The 26,471-nt window shown below is 45.9% G+C and overlaps 1 protein-coding gene across 1 annotated transcript in view; it reads left to right on the forward strand.

The window, feature by feature from the left end:
- Positions 1–390: 390 nt before the first annotated feature.
- IQGAP2 (IQ motif containing GTPase activating protein 2) overlaps positions 391–26,471 on the forward strand; it is a 296,229-nt gene continuing 270,148 nt past the window's right edge. Inside the window, exon 1 of the mRNA XM_060093062.1 lies at positions 391–708. Coding sequence (XP_059949045.1) covers positions 663–708 — 46 coding nt within the window. The 5' untranslated portion in view covers positions 391–662. The remainder of the gene's footprint in view (positions 709–26,471) is intronic.

Genomic DNA, 26,471 nt, shown 5'->3' on the forward strand with positions numbered 1-26,471 from the left:
CAGAAGCAACGTTCGAGGGGAAAAAAAAGAAAAAAAAAAAAAGCCAAGGCGAATCTCCCCAGAGGAAAAGGAACCGCGCGCTGTTTGTCCTTCTGTAACTGAGCAACACCCTGGGCGGCTGGGGCTGGCTGTGTCTTCTGCGGTTTTTCTTGCTCTTCTCCGCAGAGGTTCACTTCCACCCTCTAAACGCTCCACAAGTGAAAAAGCAGGCGGGGCGGCCGCGGGCCCCAGTGGCAGGGGATCCCGGCCCAGGGCCCGTGCAGCCCTTTCCTCCAGCCGCGGGGCCGGACAGGGGCGGGTCCAGGCGGCCGGGCGCTGCGCCCCGCGCGCGGTAGAGGGCGCTGCGCCGCGGCGCGCGCTCTCACCGCGGTGGATAACGGGGCCGGGCTGTAGGAGAAAGGAAACCTGCCCGGGAGGCGGCGGCGGCGGCCCGGAGCGAGCGACGGAGGAGAGTTCACTTTTGCTCCGGTGTCAGCGCGCGGCGGCGGCAGCGGGCGCTGACGAGGGAGCACCGAGCGAGCGGGGCGCCCATCTCGGGGCGGCCAGGGGAGGGCCGCGAGAGGCCGGATACGAGCGCGCCGGCTGGGCGCGGAGCGGCGAGCCTGGCCAGCGAGGGGAGCCGCGGGGGGCGCGCCGCGTGCGGGCCCCCGGAACCGCGCAGGATGCCCCACGAGGAGCAGCCGTCCCGGCAGAGACCCCACTACGGCTGTAAGTGCGCCGGGCGCGCGGGGTTCCACCGGCCTTGGGGAGCTCTCTCCCTAAGGGAGGGTTGGAGAAACCGAGGGAGCCGGGTGCGCGCCGCGGAGGAACCGGAGGGCAGCGGCTGGGTGGCTGGCAAAGTTGGGAGCTGGAGTTGCAAAGGCTAGTGAGCGGCGTCCTCCCGCTCTCCCCACAAATTCCTAATCCCCAGCTGGCACCCCTATCCTCTACCCCGCACACCCCACCGTGGCGCGAGGCAGAGCTGGGTCTGCGCCCTGGGACACACCAAGTTGGGTGTTTAAGGGTATCAGGTGAGGAGCCCTCGGAGCTCCTGGACGTTGCCGGCTCGGGCCAGGGGGTGGCGTAAGGGACCCTTTTCTTCCAACTCAGAAGGGGAGGAAAGTTTGTTTGCTGCGGCTGCAGGTGGGCTCCGCAAGTAGTGTGCCCGCGCATTCTGCTAGTAGCAACGTCGGCTTTCCTGGAAGGGGTGGCGTCTCCTCCTACCCCGCTCCCTCGGGCTTCACCTGGGTCGCAAGAGCCAGTTCGGGCCCCACAGGTGGGAGTCCTTTCCGGCTGGAGCTGAAAGGGGCACCTCGCCCATCCCCCCCGTGCGGCGCGCGGGAGGATTGCAGCCGGGACAGGACGCGGCGCTGGGCTCCCCGGGATCCGGTTGGAGCCGCGTGACTTGAATGAGGTAGTGTCGATTACCCAGCCAGGGTCTACCCTCGGAAAGAGGTTGCTTTGGCGGATCTTGAGTGGATAGAGCCAGATTAGAACCAACCACGTGGCTTCATGTGCAGAGTTCAGAGTCTTTACCAAACATGTGTCAGGAAGTATTTCCTTTAAAACAGACAGAAAGTTGGCACGCTCTCTCAACAGGTTTGGCCCTGTCAGTGATCCCTGTGGCGGATCACAGGTTAATCTTTTGCCCAGGCTGGCCTTGGTGGCAGGGGTACCAGGTTTGGGTTAAGATGGTGAACCCTGCTGCATGTTTTGTGGTTTTGGCTGGTTGTGAGGGCCACAGGCTTGCCTAATAAATGGGAGTAGTCAACGTGCTCACCCTCCCTTTCCTCTCCGCAAGTCTTGGAATGAAGCATCAGAGATGAGAAGTTAGTTTTCCCAGGTGACCTTTTCTGTGTCAGCCAGTGAGGAGGCAGCCTGAGGAGTCAGCTGCAGCCTCTGTACTCTAGGGAAATGCGTTTAACACGTAACCCGGCCCTGCCCTTTGCAGCCTTAGTTTGCACTTTGCCTAACCACACAGAGGACAGGGTTCCCTGCGGTGGGATGTGCTCATCCAGAGTGGTGTCAACCATCTTCAGATAGGTGAAAGTCCTTTATGTGTCAGGCTCCCAGAATGTATGGTAGCTTCACTGTGTCAAATTATAAGATGGCCACAATGTGTAGAAACTAGGCGAGTATGAGTTTAAAAATGCGTTTTGATATCACATTTTAAACCATGATCTGTTTGGTGTGTCGTCCCTCACTAGTTCAGTGTGCTGGGCAAACTTACGGTGCATGCAGTGCATTAATGTGGCATTTCCATCTGTTTCCCTGCATGAGCATCTGTGATGGCGCTTGGTTTTCATTGAATGCACCTGTAGTTTTAGAGCGCTCTTAGAAGCGGCAGTCTAGGAGATTCAGATCCCACAAACATGAAGAGCATTGCACATCGGCACATAGCCACTTTTTTTTGGAAATTCTCGTCCAACTTTTCTCACGAGTCTGGTGTAATAGGTGATGTGCCATCTTGTTGGAAGTTATTTTGTGAGATGTTACTATAGAACAAAGATGAAATATTAGCTCACTAATGTAATTCTGCAGAGAAGATATGGAGAAAGGAAAAGGGTGAAGCTGCTATACTAATTTAGACGTGAGTAGAATATTATATTACAACCAGAGTATCTTTCTACAATCAAAACTAAATTTAATTGAAAGTTATGCATAGGTATGATTTGCAAAATCATTTTTGTGCTGTTGTAACAGACTGTGATGTATTTGCCAAAGGAATTCTGAAAACACGTTGCCACCATGATCTGTCAAAAGTTTTGTTCCAGTTACTTGAGAGTTAAAAAGACCAGCGATAGCAAAGAGGGGCTTTGTGAGGAGACTCGGATGATTTCACTCATCACTGATGATCCAGTCAGCATTTAAGTGGCTCCTGTGGGTCAGTAATCAATATGTCTGTGGCAGGAATTGTGGTTTTCTACCCTCTGCAAAACTTCTTTCCTTTCATGAGAAACGTTGTAAATGATGTGTTTCACTATTTGCTTCTCTTTAAAAGTGTAGCATAAGCCCAGCATGGGTGTGTTTATGTGTGTGTTGCAGGGGAAGGTTCTGGCTGATGCTCAGAGCTTTTGACTGATGCTCTGGTCTGCATGGTGAGATTTCTGAATCACCTGGTAACTGGTGTGTTTCGGTGGTCAACACGACTAAGCCTCTTATCCCTTTCCCAGTACTAGAAATTTAAGTTCTGAACTGTTAAATTCAGGTGTGTAAAACAGGATTGAATACATCTGTGTTTAGGGCAGCTTGGCTCTAACGGTCTATCAGTGCTTTCCTTTGAAGGCAGAGGGATGTATGCAGTGTTGCCCTGCAATGCTGTCTGTAATAGACAGAGTCAAGTCCCTCCTACATGTAGGAATGTTTTGGTTGAGCTTTTCAAAAGGTTCTTTCAGGTCACCAGCTAAAGTGTTATTTTAGTATGCTTTTTACTTTAATTACACATGCCCTTAGCCCAAATGACTTGTTTGGGAGAGTTTAAGCTTGTAATATCCAGTTTGTTGGAGAGTTGAGTGTTGTTTAAGGTGTTAGCGAACCCCTTTTTTCCTCTAGGGAACCATTGGTTTGCTTTTGCCGCCCACCTTCCACTCCATAAGCTTTTCAGCAGCTTATTTTATTTAAAAGGCTAGTATCCAGGCGGATCTAATGCTTACCAAGTCTTCATGGTAATCAAAAGAGAAACAAAGGCCACTCAACTTCTGATCTGAGTCAGGTAAGTCCTACAGGTTAGGCACTTAAGCGTGGGGTGTGGAATATAAGTTGGTGAATTTACCAAGTGCTTGTGTGTTTCATGTGCTGTTGTTATCACCTGCTTGTTATGACCTCTGAGAGGGCCAGGGGTTTTCCCAAAGCTGAAACCCCCGATACTGTCTCAAAACCACACAGCTAGCTGGTGACAGAGGGAGTTTGGAAGCCAGTGCTGTAAGACCCTGAAGCCTTTTCTCACTGGCTGTTGCCATTTGCATCTCTTGACTCATCAAACGGGGCTTCGCTCCTCCTTTCTCTCTGTTTCAGGTGTTTGTCCTGATTTTATCAAACTGCAGAAACCTGTAGCTGTTTGGATAGTGTGCTCTTTTAAAAGAAGATGGGTGGTATTCTCTCGAGTTTATTTTGCTTTTTTACCCCTAAGGAAAAGTATCAAAGAATACATGGGCTTTTTATAGAGTACATCTAGGCTTCATTAAAACATTCTGTGTGTATGTAGAGACATCCCATCTCATTGTGAGGCACTGGAATGAAAGAAAGGCTTTTCCATAATATAGCTGCATGCTCCAATGATTCCAAATAGGATAATTTGTAAAACACACTTTATTACATATACTGGCCATGCCTTAGAGTCTAGGGTTGATGAGAAATCAAGCGGAAGTTTGCAGTGGGTTGACTGACCAGTGAGCCGAGGCTTTTTCACTTTAGTGTTCCATTTCATTTTTCTCCCTTGAAAGGCAGAATGGCGTCAGTGAAGTGGCAAAAGCTTTGGTGTTGAGTAGATCCTAGTTTAAATCCTGACTTGGCCATTAACTGCCTGAGTAGCCTTGGGGTTTTCTCTTATACCTTGAAGGATGGTGTTTTCCATTCCTGTGACTGGCTGGTGTGGTTCCTGGCACAGTGCTAAACACATTGTAGTGACGTCAATCAATTGAGCACCTAACGTGTACAGCACATTGCGGATGAAGGAAAAATGACTGAGATGGTTACAGCTTTACAGCTTATGAGAGAATCTGGAAGATGAAGAGTAATGCCTATACTTTTACTAGTGTACTTCCAAGTTCTGTGGAAGTGAAGACATGAGAGTGACGGATTTGGGTGGGGAAATGTGAAGGCTTCATGAAGGTTGTGACCACGGCCTGGAGGGAGGTCAGAGGGAAAACTGAAAGGCGGTCCCCGTGTATTTGTTGCATGGGTATTTTGGTGGGGATGATGCTTAGGAGGTGTGGATAGGTGCTGTGGAAGGGAGGTGTAGCCAGAGGGGAATTTATCATGGAATCCTTTATTTGTAGGCAACAAAAGGCAGAGCTGTCCTAAGAGTAGCTTAATCTAGTCTCTCACTGAAGTATCTTGCTCTTCTTTTTTTAAACTTTTCATTAGATTTTATTGGCAAGTGACCTGATGGAGTGGCAAGAGTGGGTGTGCTTGGAATGCATGGGGTTGAAAAGGGCAGGAGGGTGGGTGAGGTTTGGGGATGTGTGCATCGGGGGGTGCCCTCTCTCTCACTGCTCAGAGGACCCTTCACCATGCTTCTAGGTTGGGGAATTATTTTTACTGCCAGGTTGGTCAGATAGTTCCACTTGGGATGGGCTAGAAGTAAATCATGATGATGCTTCTGGAACTGGTGGTATCCTACAAATACAAAGAGAGGTAGGTCTGGACCCTCACCAGATCCTAACAGACTCCAGCCAGGGAGACAGACAACTAACTCCAAACCGTTTCAGAACATAAATTCTCTGAAAACAGGTTAAAAAAAGAAAAGGTGTAGTTACAGCAGGGCAAGGATCTTGACAACGAAATTATCTGGAGGGTAGGGTTTCCTCTCCCTCTTTTTTCCCTCATACTCTCCATTACTTAATGGCAATTTTGACTTCTCAAATTTCACTGGCGATTTAGGGCAGTCACAGGAGAACATCTCAGTTGGGTTGAAAGTGGCTAATGCCGAGTTTCCAGTTCATTAGCAGGTCCTCAGATTGGACTACATTCTCACTGGACACTCCCTTAACTTTACAATCATGGGTTGTGCATGGCCCTTTTTTCCAAGGTGACCAAAGGCACTGACAGCTGTTTCTCCGGTCAGTGCAGTGGCTGTCCTGGAGCAGCAAGGGCTGTAGAGCATCACCTGGGAACCTGTTGGAAAGGCGAATTCCCTGCCCCACCCAGACCTCCTGAGACTGGCGGTGTGTGTGGGTGGGGTCCTACAAGGGCTTCTGATGCACTGCCCTAGTGCAAGGGTGAAAAAGCATTCCTAATACACAGATTACCCTCTCCACAGTGCTTGCAAGTTTTTGTCATGTAAGTAAAAACACGTGAGCACGTTACCAAATGCTTTATTTACAGTATGCCTTGTGTGTTTGATTTGAGCGCACACATGCATGGCATACAAAACCCGGCATTGATTTCTGTACAGGTTTGTGTTTATTTTATAGGATCTGTTTCGGTATGGCATTAAGGTTGCTTTTCTCCCTCTGGGAAACAAATGTGATTTAGAAGATAAAGTGCCAAATCTCCACTAACTAGGGGTTAAGTGACATCAACTCCCCAAGGATCTCTAGGGGGAGGTGGTGCTCTTTGGAGCCACTGGGAAGGCTGAGTGAGCTGGGGAACCTGTTTGTGGAATGAGGAAGGTCCCAATCCTGGCCATTCTGGACTTTAATCCTTGCAGGGCGGGGCCTGGACGATAAGGGTTGAAAGTTGTCTCTTCCCTCCATTTTTTTTATCCAGGACAACTTAAAGTGTTCTTCATTCATTCACAACTTTGAGAGCAGTTGAGTATGTTAGCAGAGATACTATTTGATAGGAATTAGTGCACCTAGGTCATGCCCACATTACAGAAAACTACTGATCTGTTTGTTTTTCTGTTGATTAAAGATAGGAGGACATTCCTCTGATTTCCGCCCCCCCCCCCCCCCCCGCTTAGGATCCCCAAAGAGGACTTTTAATTGTTCTGCTTTTTCCATTACTCCTGAATCTCTAAAGAAAGACATTTTTATATCATTTTTTGCACATTAAGGCAGATTCGTTCCTGATAATTTTGGCTCACTTCTCATTTTATTGCCAATACGAACGCAATCTTACATAACGTTAAGGCAGATCCTTAGTCATCTTCATATAAATGGACTTGATTTGCATGTGATTGAAGCAACAGATGTTTGAAATACATAAGTAATGCTTAGGTTCAGTACCTAGCTGGTAACCTGGAACCCAGGTACCTAGAAGACACTCAGTCAATATTTGCTGTTGTGACAGATTTTGCTTAAAGTGTCAGCACTGCACTGTTGGTCTGAATGAGGAACTTGTTTCTATTATCTGTCAAATTGAAGATAATCTCAAGAGTTTGACTGCCAGGCAAATATTTAATGTTGAGTTAACTTTGATTTCACCCTCTGTGGAACCTAGGCAAGTTATTTTAATTTCTCTGTGCCTCCGTTGCCACCCCTCTAAAGTGCAGATGGGAGTGCATGCTCAGAGGGTTAAATGATTCAATGCACATTCAGAATGAGTCTCCACAGTGCCCGCACTTGACTGGTGGGGGAGGGGTGGCAGTGGTATTGCCCTCATCTCTGCTGCCCCTTGCTTGTCTCCCCACCTCCTTGCCCTCTTCTCACTTTAACAGAAAGTGGATTTAAAATCTTGGCCCGGGCTTCCCTGGTGGCGCAGTGGTTGAGAGTCCGCCTGCCGATGCAGGGGACGCGCGTTCGTGCCCCAGTCCGGGAAGATCCCACATGCCGCGGAGCGGCTGGGCCCGTGAGCCATGGCCGCTGAGCCTGCGCGTCCGGAGCCTGTGCTCCGCAACGGGAGAGGCCACAACAGTGAGAGGCCCGCGTACAGCAAAAAAAAAAAAAAATCTTGGCCCCATATATATTTTTTTTGTTTTTTAAGTTGAGATATAATTGACATAAACATCCCATGCTTTCTTGAACGTATATACTCAACGGGAAGATAGTTATCTATATGGAAGTGGAGTCAGTCTATCAGTTTGGGTGGAGATCAAATTCTTGTTCATGTATACTTAAAAAAAAAACAAAACTAACGTGTTCTTTTGACTGTTAACAAATAAAGTTGGATGGTGGGTTGGATTTCTGCGCTGCATTGTTTTATCATCTTAAAAGTGGTTGCGGAATTGTCACTAGCATACCTGAGTGAGGAATTATTCTGCACTTACTAAGCAACCTGTTGTCTCATTTCAGGGTTAAGTTGATCATAGCTGCTGAGGCTGGTTTGAAAGCCCAAGGGTTCATGACACTATTGAGATAGGAAGGAGCTGCTTGAAATAAGTGTTAATCTTCATGCCTAATTCGGATTGTGGGGTTTGGCTTCGATGAGAGGGTCGTCCAGCCTTCTGGTCAACCTAGTACTGTGGGGATTTAGAAGGGGGTTGAGCAAGAGGAGGAGGAAGTGTGCTGGGTTCATTTGACATCCCTCAGGCCTTACTGCCTCTAGAAAGATAGTGAAACTTTAGGTTCATGGGCCAGTGAAGCTCAACTTAGAGGAATAATTGGGATATTGGAGCCATTGGATGTAGAGAATCTTGGCTGCTTCTTGTGTCCCCACGTTCAGTACTCATCCATTCTGCTCTTCCCCCTTTCTTCTACCCGGGTTTTGTTTTGTTTTGTTTTGTTTGTTCCAGCAAGTTTCATCCAAATGTTTCCTATCGACACTTCTCCTCCTCGCCTCCCCCAGAAGGGAGCATTGGGATCAGCCAGACTTGGCTGGTTCCTACCTGGGTCCCTGGGTATGTCGGTCGCTTCCACATTCTTTGCCTCGGCCCTGGGCTGACCAGGCAGGCTTCGCAGGGTTGGGGTAAGGGACCCGGCGAGATGTCAGTCACATCATCAGCCTCACGGAATATGAGTCCTCCGTTCACCTACCCCCTAAACTCTGCTCGCCCCGTATCAAATGCAGAGCCTTGCTCATATTGCACTCTTAGGAAGTTTTTCCGAGAAATGGCCATTACATAGCTAACACAAATAGGCTCTCACTTTCGTTCTGTTTCTACTAATGATTTTTATTTTCCAAAGGAAAAAAATATTCATTTAAAAAGAATGAGGCCTTCTTTCTAGATTAAAATTATCCAGTGCTGAAAATTACCTGAAATCTATACCATACTGCCTTAATCCTTGTCCATTTTTGTTTCCTTTATGCTTTTTTTAGGCCTCTTCCCTCTCCCTCCCTCAGTTTTTTTTTTTTTAAAGATTGAGGTGTAATATTTAAAGTCATAAAATTTAAAATATAAAAAAAAATAAAGAGAATGAATAAAGATACAGTTATCTGTCCATGAGAACCAGGGACACATGAGTCCTTTCCTTGCTTTGGCACTGATTCTGGGGACAGTTTCAGAGCTTTCCTCCTCAGTTCTGCAATAGAATATATGCTGTTGTCAGTTTGAATTGGCCAACAGTTTGGAGGATTGTGCTTACGTATTATTCTTCAAAGTAGACTCTGGTTGTTAAATTTGCACATTTGATTAGGTGAACTCTGAGAAAGAAATGGAACTTATTATGTGCTTCTGTGTAGTAGTTTTGAAATCGCTGAAAATGTGTACCTTTGATCTGTTGAGTAGGACAGACAAAATCCAGCAACCAAACAGGGAAGATAGACTTAACCTATGTACTCATGAATATCTCTAGAAGGTTATGCAAACATCTTTTTAGAGGTTACCTTTGGGGAGAGAGACTGAGGGCAAGGGTGAGAATATTATTTGAATTGTTTTTACCATGTATTACCTTTCAAAAAATAAAGCAAATGTGTTTTGAAAAATATTGTACTACATTGGGACTTCCCTGGTGGCACAGTGGTTAAGAATCTGCCTGCCAATGCAGGGGACATGGGTTTGACCCCTGGTCTGAAAAGATCCCCTGTGCCGCGGAGCAACTAAGCCCGTGCGCCACAACTACAGAGCCTGTGCTCTAGAGCCCGTGAGCCACAACTACTGAGCCCACGTGCCACAGCTACTGAAGCCCATGCGCCTAGAGCCCGTGCTCCGCAACAAGAGAAGCCACTGCAATGAGAAACCTGCGCACCACAACGAAGAGTAACCCCCACTCACCACAGCTAGAGAAAGCCTGCGTGCAGCAACAAAGACCCAACGCAGCCAAAAATAAATTAATTAAAAAAAACAAATATTGTACTACATTGGGACTTCCCTGGTGGTGCAGTGGTTAAGAATCTGCCTGCCAATGCCGGGGACATGGGTTCGAGCCCTGGTCCAGGAAGATCCCACATGCCGTGGAGCAGCAAAGCCCACGCGCCACAACTACTGAGCCTGCACTCTAGAGCTTGCGAGCCACAACTGCTGAGCCCACGTGCCACAACTCCTGAGCCCATGTTCCACAACTACTAAAGCCCGTGCTCCTAGAGCCTGCGCTCTGCAACAAGTGAAGCCACCCCAACAAGAAGCCTGTGCACCGCAATGAAGAGTAGCCCCCCACTCACCGCAACTAGAGAAAGCCCACGCACAGCAGCAAAGACCCAACACAGCCAAAAATAAATAAATAAATAATAAAAAATAAATTTATTAAAAATTGTACTACATTGGTGACTCTGAGAATAACATGGATAAAATAGAACAGCAATAAAATCCATGAGGGTCACAACTGTGTCTTTTGGTCACTGCTGTATCCCCAGTGTCTGGCATATAAGTCATTCAACATGTCAGCAGTAGTTCTTTCTAGGTAATGAGATAATGGGTGAACTTAAACAAAAAGTGTGTTTTCTTCTTCTCCAAAGTTTCTACTATAAAAATGTTTTTGTTTTGTTTTTTCAGACAAAGAAAAAAGACACTTTATTAATTTTATGTGCATAATACATTCTTTAGTTATTTTTTTAAAAACATCTTTATTGGAGTATAATTGCTTTACAATGGTGTGTTAGTTTCTGCTGTATAACAAAGTGAATCAGCTATACATATACATATACATATATCCCCACATCTCCTCCCTCTTGCGTCTCCCTCCCACCCTCCCTATCTCACCCCTCTAGGTGGTCACAAAACACCGAGCTGATCTCCCTGTGCTATGCGGCTGCTTCCTACTAGCTATCTATTTTACATTTGGTAGTGTATATATGTCCATGCCACTCTCTCACTTCGTCCCAGCTTACCCTTCCCCCTTCCCGTATCCTCAGGTCCCTTCTCTAGTAGGTCTATATCTTTATTCCCATCTAGCCCCTAGGTTCTTCAGAACTTTTTTTTTCTTTTTATATTATATATATGTGTGTTAGCATACGGTATTTGTTTTTCCCTTTCTGACTTACTTCACTCTGTATGACAGACTCTAGGTCCATCCACCTCACTACAGATAACTCAATTTCGTTTCTTTTTATGGCTGAGTAATACTCCATTGTATATATGTGCCGCATCTTCTTTATCCATTCATCTGTTGATGGACACTTAGGTTGCTTCCATGTCCTGGCTATCGTAAATAGAGCTGCAGTGAACATTTTGGTACATGACTCTTTTTGTATTATGGTTTTCTCAGGATATATGCCCAGTAGTGGGATTGCTGCATCGTATGGTAGTTCTATTTTTAGAGTTTTAAGGAACCTCCATACTGTTCTCCATAGTGGCTGTATCAATTTACATTCCCACCAACAGTGCAAGAGTGTTCCCTTTTCTCCACACCCTCTCCAGCATTTATTGTTTGTAGATTTTTTGATGATGGCCATTCTGACTGGTGTGAGATGATATCTCATTGTAGTTTTGATTTGCATTTCTCTAAAGATTAGTGATGTTGAGCACCATGTGTTTGTTGGCAATCTGTATATCTTCTTTGGGGAAATGTCTGTTTAGGTCTTCGCCCATTTTTGGATTAGGTTGTTTGTTTTTTTGATTTTGAGCTGCCTGAGGTGCTTGTAAATTTTGGAGATCAATCCTTTGTCTGTTGCTTCAAAAATGTTTTTATACTTAGAAAAGTTAGAACAGTTACCCTTTGCTACTCAAGATACAAAGTTATTGTTAGCTATGAACTTTGCCTTGAAAAAATTAGAGTCTGAAAAACAGGTCTGTTATTATGGGAAGGATTCAGTGGAGATCTAATTTTCTAGGGGGTGTGTGTGTGTGTGTGTGTGTGTGTGTGTGTGTACATGTGCACATGCTTGTGTGCGAGACAGAGATTGAAAGGCTAAAGTGTTGAGAGGTCCAGGATGCTCTAGTTGTTAAGCTGTTGTAGTTGGGATCGAGATGATGAGAGGTTGGATGAAAACCATAAAGATAAGCAAGGTGAAGTAGGGAGCGGTGATAGGCAAAAATCCCAGGTGGGCAGTAGCTAATCAAAGTTTTTAAAATTTGTGAAGGGAAAGTGTGTGGAAGCCGACTTGTAAAAGGCAATGAATCAAGAAATAGTGTTCAGGGCTTCCCTGGTGGCGCAGTGGTTGAGAGTCCGCCTGCCGATGCAGGGGACACAGGTTCATGCCCCGGTCCGGGAAGATCCCACATGCCATGGAGCGGCTGGGCCCGTGAGCCATGGCCTCTGAGCCTGCGCGTCCGGAGCCTGTGCTCCGCAACGGGAGAGGCCACAACAGTGAGAGGCCCGTGTACCGCAAAAAAAAAAAAAAAAAAAAAAAGAAATAGTGTTCACAGTGAAATAAAGGTGGTTGACATAAAAGCAGGGAATTATTCTCCTGACTCAGCAGAACTCTCAAGAGCCTTACCGAGGTAGACCACTCATTATTTTTTTTATTCAACAAGACGTGCTGGGTGCTGTGTGTATGATGGAAGTTACCCGGGGCTTGCAGACTAAATGCCTTCGGGTAAAGTGTGAGCAGAGCCTCATATAAGATGGATAAGAAACTTCGGAGTGTTCCTGAGCTGGAGATGGCATTTGCTACTTTCACCTCTCAAATTGGGAGGAAAACATTTGTGAACAGTGCACAGACGGAGCAAGATGAGTCTCCTCCTTGGAAGCTGCCATCATCCCCTGAGTTATGTTGTAAAACTGAGGTAGCTGGAATGGAAGTATTGTCACCCTGGAGGGATGAGAGTCATGGGGCACTGTGATGGCAAGGGCAGTGGCTAGCATCTGAGGGCTTAGGTGGAGGTGCCACTAACTGTATGGCATGGGGTGTGGCTTCTCTGAGCTTCCGTCTACACATTTGACAAGTGGGTTTATGTTTACCTCAAAAGGGGTGTGAGGTACGGGAGATGCTCTGAAAACTGTTCAAGTGTTATATATGGGGGGTGTGGGGTAATTTAGCTGCTTACGTGAATACCTCTTTCAGGTAGTCTTATTAGTGTTGAAAAGGGCTCATCACTCCATCGCCTACCTCAAAGGCAGTGCCACTTCAGTTTTATGACCTAGGCTGTTTTTGGACCCATGTTTGAAATGAGGCTTTTTTCCCCCCCTTCCTTCTCCAGTTTGAAAAGCAAAATTTTCGCTTTGGGTAGCAATATGTTTGAGATATAAATTTTCTAAATCTTAGTGTATAATCTTTGGCCAGATTCTTCCTTATCTATCTGAACATTTGTCTTACTAGGCAGTGTAAATAATGAAAACATAAGGGAATAGTAGGTGCCTCAAAGTTGAAAAGACATTTCAAGAGTGTCTTTGAGACCTCTGCTATAGGAGAATATTTCTTAAAGGGAAACTCTTTTATGAGACATGGGAAATCTACAATGGGGGGGCATAAAGCTTGGGACCCACTTGTTTCCTAGTCTGTTGATAGAGCTCATTTCCTTACAAAGTTGAAATGTTGTGGCTTATTTTTAAGAAAAGTAAGGGAAGGGTGGAAGGTAGGGCAGCTGGGATCATTTGGGACTGAAGAAATTTCCCAGGGCCGCTGGGTATCAACAGTGGGCCACCCTCTTAGGTTAATTGCACATCTTTGGCTGTTATACACGCCGTAATATCACATCTCGGTTTAGAGCTCTTTTAATTCCTAGTTGTCAACCTGACCGCCCATTATAATCTCCAGGGGAGCTTCACAAGGAAAACACTTGATTCCCTGGATCCCAGCCTCCAGATGTTCTGTTTATTTGTTTTGGGGTAGAGCTCTGGCATAAACATTTTTATTTTGTTTTATTTTTATTTTTTTTTTTACTTAAAATACTTTGGAGCCCTCAAAACCACAAAGAATGATACTTTGAATGTCCATGCCTTTCACTTAGCTTCACCAGCTGTTAACATCCTGCTGCACCGTTGCATCTGCAGAGACTCTGACAGCTTAGCCCTAAATACTTCACGCGTCTCACAGGCCAACAACAAGGATATTCTCCTCCACAACCCCATCTTCCGTACCACTGGTACCATGCATTCAGGTCTACCATCCACTTTTAAATTCTACACTAAGATTTTCCTCAGCTGTACTTTATAGCCATTTTTTTGGATCCAGCGTCCAGTCAAGCTTCTCACATTGCCTTTGGCTGTTATGCCCCCCTCAGTCTTGCCCAGGCTGGAACAGTGCTTCCACTCCCTTTTAATTCAGTGACATTGAATCCCCTAAGAAGCCCAGGTGCATTTCTTGGCATGAAAGCCTCATGAGTGACAACGTTTCCTCTCAGTACATCACATCAGAAGTCCACCATGTCCAACGTGGTACTACCAGAGATGAATAGATATTTTTAAAAATCTCCATAGGAGATTACAGTGTGCAGCCAAGGTTTGAAATTCATTGAATTAATTAAAACCCCTTTCTCTGTGTGTACATATGTTTGTCATAAAGTACAGAACATAAAGTTTACCATTTTAACCATTCTTTTTTTTTTTTTTTTTTTTGCGGTACGCGGGCCTCTCACTGTTGTGGCCTCTCCCGTTGCGGAGCACAGGCTCCGGACTCGCAGGCTCAGCGGCCGTGGCTCACGGGCCCAGCCGCTCCGCAGCATGTGGGATCTTCCCGGACCGGGGCACGAACTCGTGTCCCCTGCATCGGCAGGTGGACTCTCAACTACTGCACCACCGGGGAAGCCCTATTTTAACCATTCTTAAGTGTAAGTGCAGTAGCGTTAAGTGCGTTCACATTTTTGTGCAACCATCACCACCATCCATCTCCGGAACTTTTTCATCTTCTCGAACTGACACTGTATCCATTCAACAGTAACTCCCCATTCCCCCCTCCTGCCATTGCCTGCAACCCACCCTTCTTTCTCTGTCTTTCTCTGATTTTGACTACCCTAGATACATCATATGAGTGGAGTCATACGGTATTTGTCCTTTTGTGACTGGCTTGTTTCACTTAGCTCAGTGTCCTCAAGATTCATCCAAGTTGTACCATATATTAGAATTTCCTTCCATTTTAAGGCTGAATAATATTCTCTTGTACATATATACCATAGTTTGTTTATTCGTCTGTTGATGGACAGCCTGGGTAGTTTCCCTTTGGGATCTTGCAAATAATACTGCTATGAACATAGGTGTACAAGTATATACCTATGAACAAAAGTTTACTTCTTTTGCATGTATACCCAGACATGGGATTGCTCGATTGTATGGTAATTCTATGTTTAATTTGGAGGGAATTGCCCCACATCTCTCCCTTTTCAGTTAAGTGAATTGAAGCCTCAGAAGAATAAAATATCTTTGAGTTCAAGGGAGAACTCAGAATGCAGGCCTCTGGGCTCCTGTTCAGATTACCACCACAAGGGTATGTGTGGATCCATCTCTTCTTCATAGGGGATAAAGACCAATGTCTAGATGTGGCAAGATTTACTTCTTTGCAACCCCGGGTGGGATGCAGACAAGGGTTAGCATGTAGCATTTCATTTACATTATGCCATACAATCCTATATAGTGTCCTATATAGTATTACTCCATAGACAAGAGGTTGCCTTTGGACTCTGTAAGTAGTGCAGAGGGAGGTAACTGGTTGCCTCTCTGGGGTGTATAGGATTTTTTTATATATATAAATTTATTTACTTTATTTATTTACTTTTGGCTGCATTGGGTCTTTGTTTCTGCTCGCAGGCTTTCTCTAGTTGTGGCGAGCCGGGTCTACTCTTCGTTGTTGTCCACGGGCTTCTCATTGCGGTGGCTTCTCTTGTTGCGGAGCACGGGCTCTAGGCTCACAGGCTTCAGTAGTTGTGGCGCGTGGGCTCAGTAGTTGTGGCTCGCGGGCTCTAGAGCGCAGGCTCAGTAGTTGTGACTCATGGGCTTAGTTGCTCCGTGGCATGTGGGATCTTCCCGGACCAGGGATCAAACCCATGTCCCCTGCATTGACAGGCAGATTCTTAACCACTGTGCCACCAGGGAAGTCCTGGGTATATAGGATTTTAAAAATAGAGTATTGTTTTCATTTGTTAAGCTGGCTTCTCCAAATACAGTTAACCCTTGAAAACGTGTGTTTGAACTGCTCAGGTCCACTTGTATGTTTTTCAGTAGTAAATATTACAGTACTACATTATCCTCGGTTGGTTGACTCCATGGAAATGGAGGGACCGCCTGTAAGTTACATATGGATTTTTGACTGCAGAGGGTCGATGCCTCTGACTCCCATGTTCAAGGATCAACTGTATTAGCTGTGTGACCTGGGGCAAAATCATAACTTCCCTGATTCATGCTGTTCAACTGTAAAATGGGGATAATAATAGTAGTTAGAACTGAATGAGTTAATCTACATAAAAATGCTGTGTTTAGTACTGAGAAGGCCCTCAGTGCAAGCTATTAATATATCTCTCATCAATTTCAATGATGCTAGTTAGATAATTCCAATCATCCTTGGAAGTATTATTTGGAATGCTGATATTTTTAAAATGAGTTATTGAGTTGTACTAGACTTGGTGTCTCCATCTGGCTGTCTTGTGGCTGGCAGACAGAGGCTTCTAACATGGTGACTTTTACCCAGAGCAGAAGGTGGCAGGACCCTGTTGAGAGCAAGGGCTCTAGAACAACTGTGGACTGAAAGTAAGGGGAAGCCATTTCCTAAGGGTGAGTGTTGGTCATTTTTATACACTGCTGGGGCCATGGAGTCCAGAGTAAGAAAGTGTGTTTGGAGGATTCTGGCTTCACTGTCCCTGGCTTAAGTGGAGCCAGGACTAGACAGCCTGCTGTTTTGGAAGGCTGGTCATCCTTCGGCTCCCTGGTTGGAAATGAGCATTACAAGATCAGCAGTCTAGTTCCGTGTGACCAGGTTGTTGTCTCTTAATGATTAGTTTGGAATGCGTGCTGAGTATCACTTGTGGAGTTCCTAGGATTATTTAACAAGAGGGTTAGGGTTAGGCTCTGCAGAATAGCCTAGAAGTATTGAAACTGGGACAGTCCTATTTCACTGGAGGATCCTGATCTTAACCCTGGTCTCTGGTTGCTGTGCACAGCCCTGGGAGAGACATCCCATGGTTTTTCGTGCCTGCTCTGAGGGGACAGGACCACGAGAGGTGGGCATTGTGCACACAATTCTAAGAAGAAGGGACTGGTGTCTACCTTTTTCTGTCAGTTTTAACCTCTGATGATGCTGATAATAACAAACATATAGTGCTTATAGGTGCCAGGCGCAGCTCTGAGCACTTTCTATGAATCACCCAGTTTAATCCTTATGACAACGTTCTGAGGTTGGTAATATTATCCCCATTTTACAGATGGGAAAACTGAGGTACAGAGAGGTTAAGTAACTGCCCAAGGGCCTACAGCTAGTAAGTGGCAGCGTTAGGATTTGAACCCAGGCAGTGTAACTGCAGACATCGTGCCTGCTGTACCTGTTGGATACAAGTTAAAAAGTCAGTTTTGTGTACTTAGTACTATGGCTTCTGGGTAAAGCATTTTAGCCATTGTACTAGTTTCCTTTTGTAACAAATTAAAACAAGCTGTGTGGCTTAATGTAAGAGACATTTATTCTCTCACATTCTCTAGGCTAGAAGTCCAAAATCAAGGTGTTGGCTGGGCTACACTCTCTCTGAAGGCTCTGCTGGGAGGTCCTTCCCTGCCTCTTCCTGGCTTATGCTTGTTCCTGGTAGTCCTTAGAGCTCCTTGGCTTTTAGGTGTATCAGTCCAATATCTGCCTCTGTGGTCACATGGTGTTATCCCTGGGTGTTTTTTCTTCTTATAAGTCATTGTGTTAGGGGCCACCCTAATCTGTTGTGACTTCATTTTAATTTATTGCATCTGCAAAGACCCCATTTCCAAATAAGTTCACATTGTGAGATTCCGGGCAGACATGAATTTGGGGGGGGATACTGTGCAATGCAGTAGAGCCATTAAATGTGGGCAAAGGAAGAATTTCAGACATCTGAATTTTTTAGCACAGTGACTTTAGCTAGTCATGAACAGTGATGTGTAGGGAATTCCCTGGCGGTCTAATGGTTAGGATTCACTGCTGTGGTCCCAGGTTCAGTCCCTGGTCGGGGAACTAAGATCCCACAAGCATGGCATGGCCAAAACAAAACAAAGCAAACAGAAAAGTAAACAAACAAAAAAACAGTGATGCATATGGCCAGGGAGAGGCAGTGAGTTAGTGGGGTTGGCTAGTGCCTGCTCTCAAGTCCATGCTTGGTCATCACCAAAGCTGAGATATCATCACGAAAACAGATGAAAGAAGGATACGTGTAGAAGCAGCGGAGATCAAAGAAAGGATTTGGAAGCCTCAGAAGGCGGTGGTGCCTGGATGGGCACTACCTAGTGAGAGAAAGACAGCAGTAATCACAGCCCTGTTAGGAGCCAGAACCACATGATGATAATTTAAATTCTCTCTCAGTGACTTAAAATCTATTCAGCACATTCTGAATAAGAGAACTGGGAAGTGTGTGGTTCTTCTCAGAGATGTTTCTGTCAAGTTCACTTGGCAGTGCATGCAGGTTTAGCCAACAGTTAAGCAGAAAATAGGCTCGTTTAGAAGTCCTTTGATCAGGCTGGATGGCTGAAACATACATTGTTTCCAACATAATTTTTATGGCAACAGGACTTTCTGCCATAAACCCGTAACAAGTTTACAAATATCCACTTTCTGTTTTTTGCTGTGACTGATAAAATGTCGGAAGTACAAATGTGGAGCTTATCTGTAGACTTCGTGAAGGGCTTACACATTGTTTTTGGTGTATTTATATCCCTCTGCCTTCATCGTTCTTGTCCACTTTATGTTTCCTTTACCTAATTTCATTTCTTTGTATTTATACATTCCCCCCACATATCTATCTTTGTTAACCTGCTCAAATACTTTTAGGGAGAAAATGAGATGTAAGTGAAGTGGTCAGTTGACAAATGAGCCCCTTGGGCTAGTCTCTGCTCTCAGAGAGCTGACCTTCTGATGGGGGAGATGGCACAGTGTCTCAGAGCCCTGGTTCTCTCACTTACTACCATTCAGCTCTGGTTTCCCCTCCTGCAGAATGAAGGGATGAAGTAGTGGTACCTATCTGATGGCATCATGAGAACGAAAGGGGATGCAAATGTAAAGCACTTAGCACAGTACCTGGCACGTAGAGCGTGCTCAGTGGGTGGAGAAAGGAGCATTCCAGAAGAGGAGATAGTGTGAACTGAAGCCCGGGATTGATATGCCTCAATCCCATGCATGCAGGGCTGATTAGAGGGAAGGAGAGCAGAGTGGATGGCGTGTCTTGACAGCCACGAAGGCAAGGATTCTTAGACACTGAAGAGGCACGGACATTCGGACCGTTTTCGCTTCTTCCTCCTGAGCATTCCTTCTCATCTACAGTGACTCCAAGCCCGTGCCTGCCTTGCTATTTCTTCCCCTGTATTTGATCCATCTGGAACTTGTCCTAGCTTAGGGCAAGCCTCTTGACTGATTCCAGCAGAATTCCAGGAGAGGTTTGAAACTCATAACCCTGGTGACCAAGACTATTTTGAGAGATGGATCCTTCATTAAAATTTTATTGCTTCAGTTTCCTTTTTCTTCTCCATCCTCTTTATTTACTACCTTCTGTTACACATAAACTTTTGAAGTCTGAATAGCAGACAGCTGTTAATGTTGCCATTGGAGAACCACAGAAAACTTAAACTAGTTTTGAATGATGTGGAGAAGTGCTTATAAAATAAAGTGAGAGGGCTTCCCTGGTGGCGCAGTGGTTGAGAGTCCGCCTGCCGATGCAGGGGACACGGGTTCGTGCCCTGGTCTGGGAAGATCCCACAGTCCGTGGAGCAGCTGGTCCCGTGAGCCATGGCCACTGAGCCTGTGCGTCCGGAGCCTGTGCTCCGTAACGGGAGAGGCCACAACAGTGAGAGGCCCGTGTACCACAAAAAATAAATAAATAAAGTGAGAAAGCAGGATACACTGTGGTGAATTTAGAACTTAACTCTTGTGGGGGAAAGGACTGGAAGGAGGTACATCACACTGTTAACAGTTGTTTTAAGTAGAACTATGTTTCCTACTCCATAGTTTTCATTTCTCTTAGAGAGACCTGTAATCATTAAAAATGGGGGGGACCCCACCCACATTAGTTTTCATATTACTGCTTCTGTTTGTGAGATAAGAAATTCTTCCCCACGTAGAAACTGTTGGTGTGATGAAGTGAATTGCCAGTGAATCAGCTTGCTGGCCTGGCTTTTCTGCTCCCTTTTTCCCAAGCCTATGGGCTTCATCCAGCCATTTAGACCTTGTGGGTCAGTGCTTGTGTGCCACATGGAAACGTGTGCTGGTGTCAGGAGTTGGAGGATGGAATGAATTGGAATTAGAAGTTGTTGTGTAACTCACCTCATGGGTCAGATTGAGAGCAGGTTTTCCCATGGTCTGTGCCAATAAACTCACTGTTGAGACCCTCGAGTCACAAGATGAGAGTGTGTGTGCCCAGTTCTGAGTTTCCCTTCATCGGCGTCCAGTCATTTCCAGTGGGCAGAATTTCGGTCAGCTGGCGCATCACCAGCAAGGGCCAAATTAAGCATAATTGCACATGAGCTTAACTTTCAGGTCTGTGGCTTACTGTGCTCTGCAGAAGCATGCCAGGCCTGGAGCTTTGTTCTCCCTGGGAATAGCATGCCCAGAAGAAAGGTTACAGTATAATTCATCATCCAAACCTAGATACCTTTATGGGAGAAGAGGAATTCTAGTAATTATGCCAAGGCAACCATGTCAGCTGGGCCATTTCTGGGCACACGGGGACGTATGGTCCCCTGCCCAGTAGGATGGCTCTTTCTCTGTTCTGTGAAATGAACTTCGGTTTCCTAGACAGAGTCTTCACAGCAACCTTTGGAGGAGAGGGGAAGACAAAACTGTTGGAGAGGATGCCGGGGCATTCTAGAAAAGGGGAAGCAGTGTTCCTTTTCAGGAAAGTTGAGCTAAAAATAGAGCCCTGCCATTCAGCAGTGGCTTGGGTGCTTCAAATGCTGGGGTCCGTGCCATTGTTTCTTTTCTTTGCATTCCTGGTGAGTCCTGGCTCCTTTTCCTCTGTCATAAAGGAACCAGTCTGTGTGCTGACTCGTCTGGGATGCAGCCCCTTTAATACACGGAGGAGCTGGACCAGAAGATCACTAAGCCCCTTCCTGCTCTCACAGCCTGTGATTTTATAATAGGTGATCTCAGGCCTGCACTGCATGGGTAATGAGCAGGGGACAGGCACAGGGCCCGGCTCCTCATCCCTGGCTGTCACACACTCAGGCCAGCTCCTGTTGGAGGCAGGGGTGGAAAACCATTGAGTGAGGGGAGTACAGGCCTTTGACTGGGGAGTGGGTTTCTTGGTGGGGTGAACAGTAGGTGATGGGGGCACTGAGAGGGAAGAGGAAACGACACTGTAGATAATTCGATAGGTCAGGGCTTCTCAGCCTCAGTACTTCCAACATTTTTTTTTTTTTTTCTTTTTTGCGGTACGCGGGTCTCTCACTGCTGTGGCTTCTCCCGTTGAGGAGCACAGGCTCCGGACGCGCAGGCCCAGCGGCCATGGCTCACGGGCCCAGCCGCTCCGCGGCATGTGGGATCTTCCCGGACCGGGGCACGAACCCGTGTCCCCTGCATCGGCAGGCGGACTCTCAACCACGGCGCCACCAGGGAAGCCCTACTTTCAACATTTTTGACTGGATAATTCTTGGTTGTGGGGAGCTGTTCTGTGCATTGTAGGATGTTTAGTGGCATCCCCCACACGCTATATGCCAGGAGTGTTCCCAGTCACTTGTGACAACCCCAGATGTCTCCAGACATTGCCAGATGTCCCCCGTTGAGAATCATTACCATAGGTAAAGAAACGGAACTGTTTTATGGATGTTTCTTTTTGCATTGCTGCGTTTTGTTCTAGCCAAGCTCCAACTTAAGCTTTTGTAATACCATTTACTGGCCCAATTAGTGTTTGTGATGATAGGTAGTGATTTAAACGAAATAGCCTCACTTCCATGCTCCCAGATTTGGCTCTGAAATAAAGTGAGCTGAGCTCTCCCCCCTCCAACCCCTTTCACGAGTTCATGAATAATGAGGTCTTTCTGTTGGAAATGGGATTATGCTTTTTTCCCACCATTTAAAACAATTTTTTTCCGAAATTTCTACCATGACTAGTGTAACAGGTTTTTATACTGGCGAAAACATTACGTTTTAAATGAGGGTTCTCCAGCTCAGCACTTCTCACACTCTTCTGTGCATGTGCGTCCTCTGAGGATGGAGTAAACTGGGGATTCAGGCGGGCCGGGCTGGGCCTGAGATTCTGCGGTCTCACAAGCTCCCAGGTGATGCCCTCATGGCTGGTCTGCAGACCACACTGAGTAGTGAGGCTCTAATGAGCACCAACTCTTGACAGTTAAAGAAGGATGGGCAGATAGGTCCAGGAAGTTGACAGAACACTCTGAGCGGGGGCAGCCTAAGGCTTTTGGCGATCTGTTATCGAGGGGCTGCCCACAGACCTTTCTGTGCAAGAGATGTGATTGCCTGAGCCCATCTGTAGCCTTACAGGCTATCAGCCAGCAGGAGGACCAAGCCTTGCAGCCTCTTACCTGATGCTGTAAGAAGCAATTTAACAGGACAGCCCGAGACAGATGGCTGCACCCCCTGAATCCACACTGGAGGGGCAAGCCAGATCCAGAAAGGGAGCAGGTGGGGCTGCGGTAGACTCTGAGCTCTTTGCTGGCTCCCTGAATTTGGATTGAGCAGAGAGAGTCGCACAGGAGAACAGCCCCTCAGAAGGGCTTTGCCATAACTTCCCAGGTGCTCAGCTCGGCAGGGAGGACCGGCAGCCGGGCACATGCTCTCCTAGCACGGGAGGCTCTCCTGGGGTATTGGGCGACGTGAAGTGCAGTTGGTGCTGCTCGTGTTACCCTGAAACCATTGTTTCTGCAGGTCTGCTGGGACCAGGCAAGGCAGTGGGAGTGGGAGGTGGTATTGGACACTCTGGGAAGTGAGTAAAGCATTTCAAACTGGTGATGCAAAGGCAGGTACAGAGCCCAGGCCACCCGCTGTTCTGTGTCAGGAGTGGGATTTGGCTATCACTCTGCAAGTACAGACTGTCTTTACATGGCTTATTAATCCAACTGACTTTAAAAAATTATAGAAGTAATAAATTATCCTAGCAAAGAAACCTGAAACGTAAAGAAAAAGGCAAAATAATCTTTAATCTCATTACCCAAATACAACCATTGTGAGAGCATTTAGGCATTTTTCTTTCTCGTTTTTTTTTTTTTTTTTTTTTTGCTGTACGCGGGCCTCTCACTGTTGTGGCCTCTCCCGTTGCGGAGCACAGGCTCCGGACGCGCAGGTTCAGCGGCCATGGCTCACGGGCCTAGCCACTCCACGGCACATGGGATCTTCCTGGACCAGGGCACGAACCCGTGTCCCCTGCATCGGCAGGCGGACTCCCAACCACTGCGCCACCAGGGGAGCCCTCTTTCTAGTTTTTATTCCCCTTCTATATCTGTGTTTATTTTTTATTTGTTAAAATAAGAATTATGTTATTTGATGTGATATTAAAATCAGTTAACATTTCTGCTGAAGGGTATTAAAGTAAATTTGTGCTATTCATAATTTTTTAAACTAGAAGAATGCCAATCTATGAAAGTCTTTGTAGGAGAATTTAATTAAATGAGTTCTTATGCTCTCCGGAAGTCCAGAGATCCTGACTAAATCTTAAACCCCAAGTTTACTGGGGATTTGCATCTGAATATCTTTGCTCCAGCTGAATGAACAGTCTCTCTCTCTCTCTCTTTCTCTGTCTCCCTCCCCCCACCCCCCACAATTTTGGTGGTATAGCGTTTTTAACACATTTTTTAGTTCTTTCACAGCATCGCTCTAGGAAGAGAGAGTAACTTTCTCTAGTTTATATGTGAGGACAGGAGAGTTACAGTGATTTAAAGAGTAATTCAAGGCCCTAGTCCAGACCTCAATGTCTTTGCACTTGTCTTTATAGCAAGCAGTAATAGAATAATAAGATTTGGGATGAGAGAAGGGTCACCCACCTGAGTTAGACAGGCAGACCTACGTATACTGACATATTTATATAGTGCTCAATAACAAATCACCCCAAAACTTTGTAGAGTAAAACCACCACCATCTTATTATACTTACAGATTCTCTGAGATGGGAATTCAGACAGGGAACAGTGGGGATGTCTTGTCTCAGCTCCATTTACTAGACCAATCAATGAGCTTCAGTGAAAATCTCAACCTTCTGGGGGCAAGAACCACCTGGAAGTTTCTTCCTTCACATCTATGGTACCTGGGCTGGGATGACTGCAAGGCTGGACTCAGCACCTACAGGTAGACTCTCCTGGGAGTGGCTTGAGCTGCTCCCAGCATGGTGGCTGGCTTCCAAGAGGGAGGGTTCCATGAGATGGAGAGGAAACTGCGTGGACTTGTATAACCCAGAGTTGCAAGTCGGACAGCATCACTTCTGCCTGCCTCTATTGGTCAAAGCCGTTGCGAGCCTGCCCAGATTCAAGGGGGTGGAACACAGACCCCACCTCTTAACTGAAGAAATCAGAATGTATAGCCAATTAAAAACCACAACAACTATTTAGCCAGCACTACACCATGGCACTGATTAATAGAAAATTAACTTCCGTAGGAGTCAGCAAATCTGTATTAAAAAATGGGTTCATTGTAAACGGGAAAAAAAAGATGAGCTGTGTATATTGTGAAGAATTAATGAAAATAAGTGGAGTAGAAAAATTGAAATTAACCTAAGTACCTGGCAATTGGGGAGTGGCTTAAATAAACTAAAAACTATTTGTATTAGAAATACTGTGCAGCTTTTAAAAAGAACAAGGTAGCTCTCTATGGAATGACATGGCAATATGTCCATCTATTAAGTGAAAATTATTTACAGAAAAACATGTATTCAATGATCCATTGATATTTTAATATAACATATATATATATGTAAAAATTTAGGAAACAGTCTTACAGGAATTGCACCAAACTGTTGATGGGGGTTTCTAATGGGGATGAGAGTAGGACTTAGTTGGGTGTTAGCAGGAAGGAGAACTCACTTGTTACTCTCTATAATTCTATGATGTTTAAAATCTTAAATAAATATTCCTATATTCTTAGGGGTTGCTATGTGAGGCTTTAACTTTTAAGCTATATGAAACTTTACTTGGTAAACATCTGTAAGTTGGGAGAGGGAATTGCTTTCTTCCTGGACCTGCTTTCTTACCTTCCTTATATTGATGTTTTATTATCTGAACAGCTACAGCAGGTGTGGTATTTGCACAAGTGGGCACTAGTCTGCTTAGCATGCACTGTAGTTACTAGAGAGGTTTGAGAAAACCAGTCTTTTCATTGTTGATTTGTTTTGCTTTTTTTCTTTTCTCTTGACTGAGAAGTCTCCTCGGTTACTGCACAGTTCCTGAAATGTGTAGTGATTCCAAGTGACCTTTGTATAATGGCTTTAGTAGAAATTAAGAGTAGACATACTCATGTTGAGTTGAAACATTTAAGCTTCTATTATCTACCAAATGGAATTAACTATATTCATATAATCAAATTGGGGAAATTCAGTAGCATTAGAAAAGATTTATGGCTTTAATGGGATTTAAACCGATCTATATCTGAGCCAATATTCTGAGCTGGGTGTTTTTGGAGCATCACACACCTCTCAAGCTAATAGAACAAGGATGGAGAGCCAGGTCTATATTTTAAAGGGATAAGCCCTCTACTTATTTCCTGTGTTGTACAGCAACCCAGTCATACCTCAACAATGGTATTATTTCAAATAGTATCATAATGAGAGCTAGTAAGAGTGACTTACCCTGTGCCAGTGACTGAGCTGGGCTCTGGCCTGGCGGTGAATTATGTAGATCCTTCCTGCCCTTATGGCATTTACCACTGATAGAGACATCAAAGAAGTGATTAGGAGAGGATTGGCTCACAACACCTTTGGGCCGGGTGTTGATCCATCATGCTCAGTACCCTGGGAAGCAGACTATTATGGCAGCCATGTAGGCTCCCTTGCCCTCTGGCTTTGGGGAGATAAGTTAGGGTGTTTATTTGCTTTGCGCTCTCTCCTTCCCTAGGTTGTGGATTAGAGGTGGTGCCAGGTTCCTCTGCTGAAAGCCACAGTTCCTGTTGGGTGGCCCTCTCCTACTGCTGTTGTTGCAGCTAATTTCTTGCTACAATTACTCCCTCCTCTTTTTTTTTTTTGCGGTATGCGGGCCTCTCACTGTTGTGGCCTCTCCCGTTGCGGAGCACAGGCTCCGGACGCACAAGCTCAGCGACCATGGCTCATGGGCCCAGCCGCTCCGCGGCACGTGGGATCTTCCCAAACCGGGACACGAACCCGTGTCCCCTGCATCGGCAGGCAGATTCTCAACCACTGTGCCACCAGGGAAGCCCTACTCCCTCCTCTTGCCCCTTCATACACAGGGGCGGTGATGGCTCTCTGCTGTTGCTAGATCCCAGGTACCCTGCCATCCTTGCTAGTTTCCTGCAACTTGTTCATGCCTTTGCAAATAATGTTTTTATTAAACTCTTTACAGCTACCTGTTTGAGTACCATGTCTTCCTTCCTGTA

Source organism: Mesoplodon densirostris, chromosome 3 (genome assembly GCF_025265405.1).
Source record: "Mesoplodon densirostris isolate mMesDen1 chromosome 3, mMesDen1 primary haplotype, whole genome shotgun sequence".
Taxonomy (NCBI): Eukaryota; Metazoa; Chordata; class Mammalia; order Artiodactyla; family Ziphiidae; genus Mesoplodon; species Mesoplodon densirostris.